A 12,251-nucleotide genomic window follows, 5' to 3' on the forward strand; every position below is an offset into this window, starting at 1 on the left:
TATCTGCAGTGTAGCCTACATTAGGCAACTTGTAAAGGCTGCTGTGTAGGCATTGTCTACTAAAACTCTGTAGGCCTACTTGTAAAATAAATTTACACTCTTACTGACATTTCAAGTTTAGCCTACGTTTAGTTGTTTATACACAGAATTAAAAATCAATACAATAAAAACAATATGAGGTAATAAAAGAGTATGACGTGTTTGCATCCGTTTTTTTGTTCAACATTGTTCAACATTGTCATAAGATGGTGCGGAGAACCAGGTAAAGACCACAAATGCCCAGACGCTAACCAGACATGGATACCAAATTATTTCTATTTATTTATTATATTTTTAGGCTTAAACATATGTTAGCCTACTAAATATTGAAAGAAGGAACAGAAAAGACAGACACGTCGAGGCTACTGGTCGTAGCCTATTACAGCAAATCGAACATGCGCTTTATGCACACATAGCAATAAAGTAGTAAAAGGAATTCAACTTCGGAGCGCAGTGGGTCCGGGGGGATGGTGATGGCACGTTTGGTGTCTTTCCACCACCCCTGCACGGAGAGTGCATGGATGGAAAGCATATCCATAAAGCATCTGCATTCCTTCTGGAAGAATTAGGCTACAAAGAGCTGGTTACAATTTCAGTAGGCTATTATTTCCATAAAGGAATCGAATAATTGTCATAACAAATGTTGCGGTTTCAGTCAAATAGCTCATATTAAGTGGAGGACGAGTAATATTTCATAAGCATATTTTAGTTCATATATTATGTAATTCATTCTGCAAAAATGAGTATATTTTTCTCTCAAAAAATGACATTGGTTTCAATGAGGGCACTCTTGTTCTGGCAGGAACTCGCTTTTCGGCACGACAGTCACATTCAGGCTACCACAATAAGATGAGCACAAAAATGACTGAGTATGCGCCTTTCAATGGGCGGCTAAATATGCCTGTTGCATAGCGTAATTATTCACACATCACGTCAACTTCAACTCACAAATTAGTAGTCCCTTGCAGTTGACCTATGCCAAATTAACGTCCTCTCCTAGCCTATATGAACACGCGGGTGTGTGTGTGTGAGTGAGTGAATGAGAGAGAGAGAGAGAGAGAATCCCTGGCTGCGCAGACATTGTTTAGTTTAAAAATGTTTTGGCATAGGCATACTTTTTGGGCATAATTTAATGGCATAGGCCTACACTACACTCGGTGCATTGATTAGTCATAGCAAACAGCAAAAAATGCAGGTGGGGATGTGACATCTGACACGTGACATCTGTTCTGTTGGTTATGGCTACGAGTTCCGCATGTGTGCGCCTGTACCCCGACAGTTGCTTACACTTAATTTGAGCACGAAAACAGCAATATCAATCGCTTGCTAATTTTTGCCAATGTGACAACATTAAATTCATTACGGAAGTGTAGGTTAGGTTATCGCCCCAGCTTTTGGCGATGTAAGATAAATAGCCAACGCTTAAACGCTTAAACGCGGCGCTGTAGGTCACTGCGGTGAGGTTTAGGGCCCCTATTGCACTCTCAGTAATTTTTACCAAACGAAAAAAAGTATCCACATCCAGAAAACAAGTCTGAAGTTGCAATATTAGACGTTTCAAATCTTGCGATGCGAGAATCGGTATAGGGGCTTGTGGCTACACTCAATTTAGGTCTACACATAGAGCTTGCACATTAATGGCAATTCATCCGATCATCATTAAAAAAAAGAAAAGAAAATTCATTAGGCTATTTATTCTTTTTATGACTCTTCCTACTTCCTGGAGGTGTTCTCACACAATTTAATTAGGCATGTCGTTATCCGCTGAATCGGTGCGTGCTGGTGAATATGAGCATATTAATATGCCGTCAACATCGTCTAAAATATTCCATATGGTAATAAATGTTGCCAACACATTTGCACTTCTTCACCACTCTGTGCTATGGTTATCTGATATGAACAAGAGAGAGAGAGAGAGTGAGAGAGAGAAAGAGAGAGAGAGTGTGTGTGTGTATGTGTATGTGTGCGCCCGTGTGTGCGCGTGAGTGAATGTGTATTGAGAGAGAAAGAGAGAGAGAGAGATATCATATATATATATACAGTTTTTTTTTAATCCTTCTGGATTATGGGTTATTGGGTCATTGATCTCTCAATACAAACCTGAACATGCGCTACCAAGTACAGCAAGCGCTCCCAAGTATAGCGAGCGCTCCCAAGTGCCACCCGGCGGTTGTTTGGGTACACTGCAGCTAGGCCCGGTACGTACCGAGGTGGATGACGTGGCATTACCTCGGTAAAGGGTGTGCATTGTAGGGGGACCGACTGTAAATGCAGCAGTGAATTATATAATTAATATAATACAACATACAGTATGATAGTAATTATTCACTTGTCTGGTATAAGTCTTAGGCCTTGAGTCAGAAATGAAAATGAATAAGCCTATACGTAATTAGGTCGTGAAATCAAGACAAATTTGTATGTATATCAACATGCCCTGTATGGAGGTAGATGCTCATCCTGTCAAAGTAATTTAGAAAACATTGAGTCTACACCTGCCTACAAGCACAACAGTCCAAAGCTCCTTTAAGACAGCTCATGTTTTGTCATTTGTTGTGGTCGCTGATGGAGCCACACAAAGTGGAAAAAAGAGTGCAGTGCTCGTGGACGTGTGACACCCACCACTCACTCAATGAGATGTGACAGGGTGAGGCTCATTTTGTGTTGCAACAATCTGACTGATTTGAAACAGAGCCACAGATAACTTTTCATACTCTTTTGTCATTTCAAAACAGTCATGCAGACATTGGCAATTGTTTGGCTCACAGCTGTACATACTGTACGGATTTAATTTAATCGTACAACGGACAGATTCACTCACAGCAGGTGCACCTTTGCTTCTCATATCATTATGTCTGGGCTTACCGAAAGCATAAAAGGTTCACTTGGAGCTCTGGTAAATTAGCGCACCAAACGGGTCTTAGGATTGTTTTTCTTTTGGCATTAGCAACGTTTTTGTGGAACCGCTAAAATTTTACAACGCTTTTCTAACCTGAGGCACTGATGTATCTTGCCCTTCAGGTGGCTAACAACACTCCCCGGAATGCTGTAACATCGTTATTAGACATAATAATGCCTCCTAGAATCTCTATCATCACCTCTCACCACGCTTCGAACACTACATCTAGCTCGCGCGTTACGAGGCTTAGGGTTGCCAGATGTTACAGATTTCTAGCACCAAAAACGCTTGAAAACCGCCTGGAGCCAGTACAACCTGCCTTATTTGAAAACCACTCAATTTGGCAACACGTGGTTAGGCAGACGCAGGCGGTAGACAACATTTCCACGACAACTCGTGGACATGTACATGTTATTACGCCGCAGCATCAAGTTCATAAAGATAATTGATGAAACACTAGATAGATTTCCATGAGTTTTCCAAACCTTTTGACCAAAAAATTTTTTTCCATAAGTTTTCCAGGCCTGGAAATTAGAAATTTAAAATTCCAAAACTTTTCCAGGTTTTTCATGACCGTACGAACCCTGCAAAGGGCTTTCACTCCATGCAGCGATTGGGGTTGTGAAAGACTGACTGAAAAGCCTAGGCCACGTAAAAACTAGAGATGCACCAGATCCTGATTTTTAGGATCCTACCGGATACTGGATCCACTGTTTAAGATTCTGCCGGACACGGACCCTGTGAAAAACCCTATTATCCTAAAGTAATACTATAAAGCTTAACTTCTTCAATGGCGTGTGCTACCTGGGTCGCGTAGGCCTCACTTGGTCTACACACACATAGAATGTATAATATCACCACACAGCATTAGACTTCCTATTCTTCTTTTTTTTCTTGTTCATGTTCACGCACATTTGGGACATATTGGTCACCATGTTTCAAATTCAGATTTGATTTCGCAGCAACGTCAGGTAGGATGGCAGCAATGACTACAAAAAAAGCCCTGCCCCTGATGGGGCCCAGGGACACATAGAGGTTCGGGGCTGGCATATAGTAGAAGCTACGGAATTGCGGAGCTATGGAGGGGTGAATCTCACCAAGACAAACAAAAAAGGTCTATTCGATGCCATGGCCACGCCCAACAGGAAGTGACAGATTTTGGTTACACATGAGCTCAACACATTGTAGAGGATGAATAGAGCTCAGAAAGTGGGTGACGACGAGTTGTATGCGCGGATTCGCTTTTTCCGATTTACAGGAATATCATTTTTAACATTGGGCTAACAAAAATATAAGACAAACATTAACAGCCATAATTCGCCTATCCCCGCATCCTTTCCTTGGTAACAAATGGAGCAGCACAAAAGCACGTGTGTATTTATCAACCTAAACATAACAATAATAAATTAAAGCCGCAAGCGACGATGACGGGCCCTCGCACCTACGTTGCAAGGGCGGAGCATGCCGCCCACGGCATAGTCAGATACACACAACTTACCAACTTTCATGCAACATGAACTAAAAACTGAAAGTATGCCAACCATATGCCAAAATATGATACTAACACATGGTGGCATCTAAGCTGATTGCTATTTTACCAATATGGATGATTTCATATTGACAATAAGCATTTTTTTGGTAGGTTTCATTCATTTAACTCAAACCATGCTGATTTTATTAACTATTTTCCATTTACATTACCTGCGTTACACAAAGTACGGTTAGAGGGAATTATGTGTGGCCTGATGCTCAAATTCCTTTAAAATGGCTATGATGGAGTCAGAGACATTAACCTAATTAAAACAAGGTTAAATTAATATAAGACTGAGGGTTTTTTATGTGGCAGTATGATCTACGTATGGTTTAAAGTACCACAAAACTACTGAGTGTACATGTGTATTTGCATGTGTGTGAGTCTATATTTGTCGAGAGAGAGAGAGAGAGAGAGAGAGAGAGAGAGAGAGAGAGAGAGAGACTTCATTATAATGGTAACACAAATATACATACACTTACCACAGCCATATACATCCATTCTCTGATCATGTTACACACACATTATGATTGGTCTGTAGACATTTGAACGGTAACTAGACATTTCAGCTTATAGACACCTAAAACTGTACTTTAAAAATATTGTTTTGGAAAACTATATGTAAGCATTGTGGTACAAAATGATTAATAACAACAATGCTGCAAGTGGTTAAGAGAGAAAGAGAAATTCATGACAAGGCCAGGACAGGGTCTGTCTGGGCCACTCTGGCCCTCCCCCCTCCTCCCTCCAGTCAAGGCTAGAAGGGGGAAGAGGAGGGGGTTGTGGACGTTGGCCACCTACTGTGCAGCTGCGTGTGTGAGAGCTTGGCTGAGGAACCACAACAAAAACGGATGGATATAGAGAGATTAAAAACTGTCCCTACGCCTTATTTTACATAGAATCAACAAAACCTGTGCAGGAGCCTCTCAGCAGCAAATCTGCATGAACTACACTGACTTTCAATTTTTTTCAATGCACTATGTCTGCAGTACATAAATGCATCTGCAGATACCTAAATTCATAAAGCCATAACCTCGCTATATTACAAGATATCAAAAATTCTCCATCGTCAATGTCTTGAGCCCATGTACACCAAGTTTTAAGTTAATCGGATGTACAGTGTAGGACAAGGTCATCACATTCCATTGGTACGTCCATTTAAAAAAAGTCCAAATATCTCACTTCCTGCTGGGCGTGGCCATGGCATTGCGCGACCTTTTTCGCTCGTCTTGGTGAGATACATCACTCCACCGAAAATGGGGTCCGTACCATGTACTGCATACCGGCCACGCCCCTTAGTGAACAATACCTCATTTCTAGCACTTTATTCATCTACCACATGGTGGCGCTATGTCAGATTGCCATTCCAGTCATATAGAAATGTTCGTAGTCATCATACAAACTAGCCTGTGAAGGGACAGCATTGATAAATGCTGCAAAATGAATTTATGACTTTTTTCCATTTTTTAATATGATACCTAAATATAGAGGTGCACCGAAAGGAAAATTTGTGGCCGAAACCGAAACGAATAATAATTAATCTCTTGGCCGAATACCAGTTCAGTTAAAAGTTATCAAAAGTTAGGTTTTTCACTATTTTTAAATAATGCTTAAATCTATGGCCTACAATACATTTTTAGACATGTTTTTGAAAGAAAATAAATGTGTATTATTAGTCTTTAAATGTTAGAGTAGAACTGAAATTAGTGTAATTAATGCCCTTTTTCAATTCATTTTCTATTTGGCCTCCAATTCAGCCACTCAATTGGCTTTCGGCCGAAAACTTTCGGTATTTTCTGCGGCTGAATATTCGGTGCACCTCTAACCTAAATTCATAAAGCCATAACCTCGCTATATTACAAGATGTCAAAATTTGTTTGTCGTCAATGTCTTGAGCCCATGTACAACGAGTTTTAAGTGAATCAAATGTACGGTCTAGGACAAGTTCATCACATTCCATTGTATGTCATTTTCAAAAACGTCCAAATATCTCACTTCCTGTTGGGCGTGGCATGGCATTGTATGACCTTTTTTGTTCGTCTTAGTGAGATACACACCGCAAAAAAACTCCTGAGTCCATAGCTTAAACTATACGTTAGCCCCACCCCTATACGCGATAGGGGGCGTGTCCTCGTCCCCGTGCACCATCAGGGGTTAATATTCGGTGTCTGAGTAGCGGTGGCCATAATGTCATAAGTGTCCAAGCACCAGAAGCACCTGAAAAATGGCCCAAGAGCGCAGAACAAGGAGAAGAAAAATAATAAGAATAATAATAATAATCTTTCGAAAAACAATAGGGCTTCGCACCGAGAGGGCGAAGGGCCACAGCGTGGCCCTTGCACTTCGGTGCTCGGGCCCTAAGTAATGTTGCTATACCTTGGCTACTCGTGATTTTTTGGGAACTACATCTCACATTCTCGCGTGAGCTAATAGTCGCATGAGCAAACTTCTCCTCGATGGTAAGTTTTGAAAGTATACTACTAAACCAAGGCAATTGGAGTAATTGCAGTTACGGCACTATTTACATTTGATCAAAAGAGTGTTACCAGGAGTGAAAAACAACCTGTATCAGAGCTTAGTTAGAAATATTTCCAAAGTCTCATACTAGGAAGGTTTGTGGCGGTTTGCCGTGGTTGTGGTTTTGCCGTGGGTTACCATGGTCACGGCTCGTGAAATCTCCCTCCTGTAGTCTGCCAGTTTTGCAGGTTAAGCATGTGATGGCAACATCGTATTTATGTCAGAATTTGATACAAAAATGATCAATCATGTCATCCCTACAGCCTATTTGTAATACCCTCATCAGTTTGCGGGGGTTCGCTAATCACGTGTTTGCACACACGGTCGTCGCTGGGAACCGGAAAGTCCTTAAATGCTAACAAGAAATACTACAGTCTGCTACATGTTTCCCGGTGACTTCGGAGCTCTATTGAAAAGGGATTTTTAGATATGTGTAAGATAACAAGATGGCGGCTTGAGGAATTTAGGTTTCTAAGTTAAAAAAAAATGGAAATGTGCCACAAATTTGTTTAACAGCATTTCCCAACCTGTACACCTCACATGTGTTTGTATTTAATGAATAGAAACATTTCTAGATGACTGACATGGCAACCTGGTATAGCGCCATCAGTGGTGGTTGAATGAACTGATAAAAATTTGGAATTTAAAAGATTTGTCCTAAAACATACACCAGTAACCATACATGACCTCAAGACATTGCAGAGTATGACTTGAGTAGGGAATTTTGCTATGTAATAAGATTTCAAAAAATGACAGTTTGATGAATGTATGTATCTATTAGCCTGATTAACCAGCCTTAAAGTGATACTGTTTGGAAATAGGCTTATTTTACACCTCCCCTTGAGTTAAATAATAGGGTTTTACCGTTCTCACATACTTTCAACCATTCTCTGGGTACGGCAGTGCAAATTTTACCTCCAAGCTGGTCTCATAGGACTCAATGTTAACTGCTAGCTTGGAGATAAAGTTTGCACTACCATACCCAGAGAACGGTTGAAAGTACAGGAGAGTGGTGAAAACCTATTATTTATCACTAATTTACATTTAAATGATTATTACATGTGATATTGGATGTGTAATTTAGCCTGACCCCGATGAACGATACATCCAAAGATTGTTGATGAGAACAACCCGTTGTTGGCACATGAAACCAACATGCTTTGATTGTGATCAAAGAAACTTAACGAATTGAAGCATATAATCAAAATGAACACATCCTTTATTTGTTGGCATGGAGCCGTAGGTGCCTGTCGACATCGTTTGCGGCTTTGATCTCGTTTTTAATTTTACCCAAACTTAACAGCATTTTATTGCCCCTGTCCCAACTTCTTTTAGATTTTTGCATGTGTGACATGTGACATTTTAAATGAGCACATAGTTTCCTGAAAACAATAATTTTGGTAAATTTGGCTTAAACAACTGATATATTGTCTTTGTACAATGCTCCATCTTCTTAATGTATTGAATGTTTTGAAAATGACAGCATTTTATTTTTATTCACAAAATGTGTCCCAACGTTTTACAAGTGGGTTTGTATTATTCCTTCCATTGACTTACTGGCCATTAATCCATCTTGTGTCCAGCAACATACTTACTTTGTAATTCTTTTTCATTTTCTTCATCATTTCCAGAGGACAAAGACCTGAAACGGGACGGATCTCTAAGCCACTCAGAAAAGGAACAGGTTTGATACTACTTTCAGATAAAATTATATGGTGTATTAACCCTCTAGCTACCATAACGGCCGTGAACGTCCGGCTGGATCTGTACCAGAACGGCCGCGGCCGGCCGGAATATTTTCATATGAAAATACAGCTGAACGGCCGTCATCATGCAGTTTTTCCAGCTTTCAAGCACTTAAAGTGGAAATGAAGCACTGACAACTATTATCATTTTTTGGCGGCTTATTTATTTTCATAAACGAATGGATGTTCATTGAACTGCACTTTTAAGTAGTTTTGCTGAAAAATGACATGTTATTACCGAGTTTCGCCACAAGGGCGCAGCCATGTTCGCCGCCTACGTAACGCGAATGGTAGAACTTGGTGGCTAATGTAGCCTTCCATTCACTTAACGTTAGCGTGTGCTAACTACAGCGCTAACTGACTCTTATCGTGGCAGTAAAATTGAAGAAGGACGAGGGGTTCATTTTACATTGTCCCTGGGTTTTCTATGTTATATACCTACTATCAGATGAAAGAGAAATGTCAAGTGTCATTATCACTTTGTGTCAAAAAGCCTTTGCTACGAGCATGGTGGGATAGCTGCAGCCATCCACCCATTGCATCCACCATAGGACAGGAGTCAGGACTGGGGCTGCTCGATCTCATAGGTTTGTAGTGACAGACCGTCACCAATAACGTCTTTTTCCTGCATTGTTGGACGCTAATCTGAAAGCCCATGTCTTTAAGTTGGCTATGTGGTTCAATTCAGTAATAGAAAATAACTTGCAAAATTGGCGGAAGTTTGGAAAGCTTTGTGAAGGGAAGGGACGCAGCCTGTGTGTGTGGCTATCCCATCCCCTCTCTCGTCTCGCTCTCGGAGTTGGAGGAGCTTTGGGGATTTGAAGTTGATGCCACGGGAAATGACACGTTAAACTATCATGGCCTACATTAAGTTATGGCATGCTTAAAGTAGCTGCATCTATTGTAGTAAATTATTATGTTATTGAAGTCGCGGATGCATCCTCAAACTGGCTGGAATAGCGTTGTTGCCTTGGATTATTGTTGACTGGATAACACCAACGTGGGCACGGAGATGTCAAAGTAGCCTAATTCAGGTGCTTGGAAAATGTTGGCGAAATCATCGGAAGATGAAGGTAGGGAACTGCAACATTGCACGACATCGCATGAATAGTGATCATGTTGGCTCAATACCAAAATGTGTTAGCGACTTGTCACCTTAGCAAAAAAAAAAAAGCTGCTTGTTTACCTGTGGTTCATGTGATGGGATGTCTTGTCTGCCTTCATGCCTCATATTTGTTCTGTCCCACCCAAACACGTATTCTTGCTTCATTTGGGTTAAGCAAATAAGCTCATAATCAGCCACGCAAGTCCCAAATGTTTAATTCACTACTATCATAACAGCATTAGAATAGGAGACTACCATTCGCGTGACGTCACCCGCTGTTGGCTGGAAACGTTAACAGAAACGTTACGTGTTTGTGCTTTATTTTTTTATTAACGGCTTAAATTTCAGACTTCAAAAATATATATATATTTGCTGGCTTATCTTACTGGTGTTATAGACCCCTATATTAGGTCACTGCTTCATTTCCACTTTAAGCTCAATATTACAGACCCTCCTCGATATACTTTCAGTATAAAAACTATATGTTTATATTATATTATTTTTCAGTATTTTAGATTGTATTACGAGATGCGCCGCTTTATGCGATTTGGCAATCTGCCATCAATTCAAATGACGGCCGTCCGAGATTGGATGGCTACAAACACAACCATTCTGTTTCTACAACCAATATACACTAAATATGAAAACTTCCAACCCTCTTCGATCTATTTTCATGGTCAACAGCACATGTGTATGACTATTTAGGCTATTTTTAGATCATGTTGTTTTATTAAGCTTATGAGATGGTGTTCAACTGTGATGAGTTCTGCCATGGTCCTAAATAGCAAACACAACTGTCCAGCCGATGTCTACACGCTACATATTAAACATGTAAACTGTCTTCGGTGTGTTTTCAGAGTCAAACCATATGTTGGTATCCAACTATCTTATTTCCTGGAACAACTTACAGCGACAGCTCTGCGTAACAGCGCATCGTGAAGGAAGCGCAGCATGGAACAATTGGTTACTCATTTTGCGTGTCAGCTTTGGCAAAGCAGTCAAGGACTGTTACTACTCCACGTTGTCCTTCATAAAAATGTGCGCGAAGACGTTGAGTTGAATGCTAACTTCCAATAATAGCCTACCAACGTGGTGTTTGTAGCACTTCAATTCCGGTCAAAGTCGGTGATGCCTGGCGCGTCTTACCTGTGCCAAATTGGGAGGGGAAACTTCCTAGAGCTCCATTCATGTCCTGTCTGCTATCGCGGACACTTCTCCGGTTATCCGTACACGTCTTTGGCATGGTTTAGTTCAAACATTATTAGCTAGTGTAGTCCATTACAGTTATACCGCTTGAAACCGCTTGAAAACAGGACTTTTGGGTGAACGACATTTGTTGTCGTCACATGATCATTGTTCAACTTTGACCCTGGATGGATGGATGGATAGACGGTAAGATAGATAGATAGATGGATAGAGAGATCGATAGATAGATAGATAGGCCTAAATATATAGATCAGTGATTCTCAAACTTTTTCAGACCGAGGACCACTTTGTCCCCTCAAATATCTTCAAGGACCACCTGTCAAATGAATTGACAGTTGACATGTGCTAATTTGACACTGCTAATTTGGATACAGACCACTTACTTTTTTCACATTACAAGCCTGTCTTATTGTGGTGAAAATAAGACTTCAGCTATGTTTAGCTTTGTAATAATGTTACAAATAGAGCATGCTAGCTTGTCTTGCAAAAGTAGAAATCCACTCGCGGACCACCTGAGCTCTGTCGCGGACCACTAGTGGTCCCCGGACCACAGTTTGAGAAACACTGGCCTAGATAATATCGGATTTTATCACATTTTTATCATTTAATCCACATCAAAGGCACTCTATGGGAATACTGAACAATTAATTATCCATAAATGATATACCATGTTAAAGTGTGTTTTTCTCTACTTTAAAATGAAAGTAACTTGTAATTGACACTTTTCATTTCTTTTCAAGTTATTTGACATTATTTAAAATATGACCAAAATGTCAATTTTTCCTTAGAATTCCTGGTAGGATTCCGGCCTATTCAAAAAAAATTCTGGTAGCTAGAGGGTTAAATGGTATACAGTATACCGTAATGCCGCAAACAGTAGCCTAAAGCAGAGAGTATATTTTCCTAAAGTAGACGTCTCATAGCTAAAATGGACACACTTTCACACTACCATCCCATTCCTAACCTATAGGGTTCAATATGATATCGGTCCACCTCATGCAGCTATTTCAGCTCCAACTGATTTGGAAAGGCTATCCACAAGGTTGAGGAGAGTGTTTATTATTATTATTATTATTATTATTATTATTATTATTATTATTATTATTATTATATTTATAAAGCACTTTTTCATGCATAACATGGAGCTCAAAGTGCTCTAACAATAAAAATTAGGAAAAATAAAAAATAACATAGAAAAAGAGTATTACACAG

General features: G+C 40.1%; 1 protein-coding gene across 4 annotated transcripts in view; it reads left to right on the forward strand.

The window, feature by feature from the left end:
* LOC134454258 (E3 ubiquitin-protein ligase rnf213-alpha-like) overlaps positions 1 to 12,251 on the forward strand; it is a 102,661-nt gene that overhangs the window by 4,630 nt on the left and 85,780 nt on the right. For 3 of the 4 annotated variants that reach the window (XM_063205153.1, XM_063205154.1, XM_063205156.1), the window contains exon 3: positions 8,615 to 8,667. In XM_063205153.1, coding sequence (XP_063061223.1) covers positions 8,615 to 8,667 — 53 coding nt within the window. Of the gene's footprint in view, positions 1 to 8,614; positions 8,668 to 8,731; positions 9,802 to 12,251 lie in introns of those variants that run through there. The other variant, XM_063205157.1, reaches the window with a different exon arrangement.

This window comes from Engraulis encrasicolus, chromosome 8 (assembly GCF_034702125.1).
Source record: "Engraulis encrasicolus isolate BLACKSEA-1 chromosome 8, IST_EnEncr_1.0, whole genome shotgun sequence".
Taxonomy (NCBI): domain Eukaryota; kingdom Metazoa; phylum Chordata; class Actinopteri; order Clupeiformes; family Engraulidae; genus Engraulis; species Engraulis encrasicolus.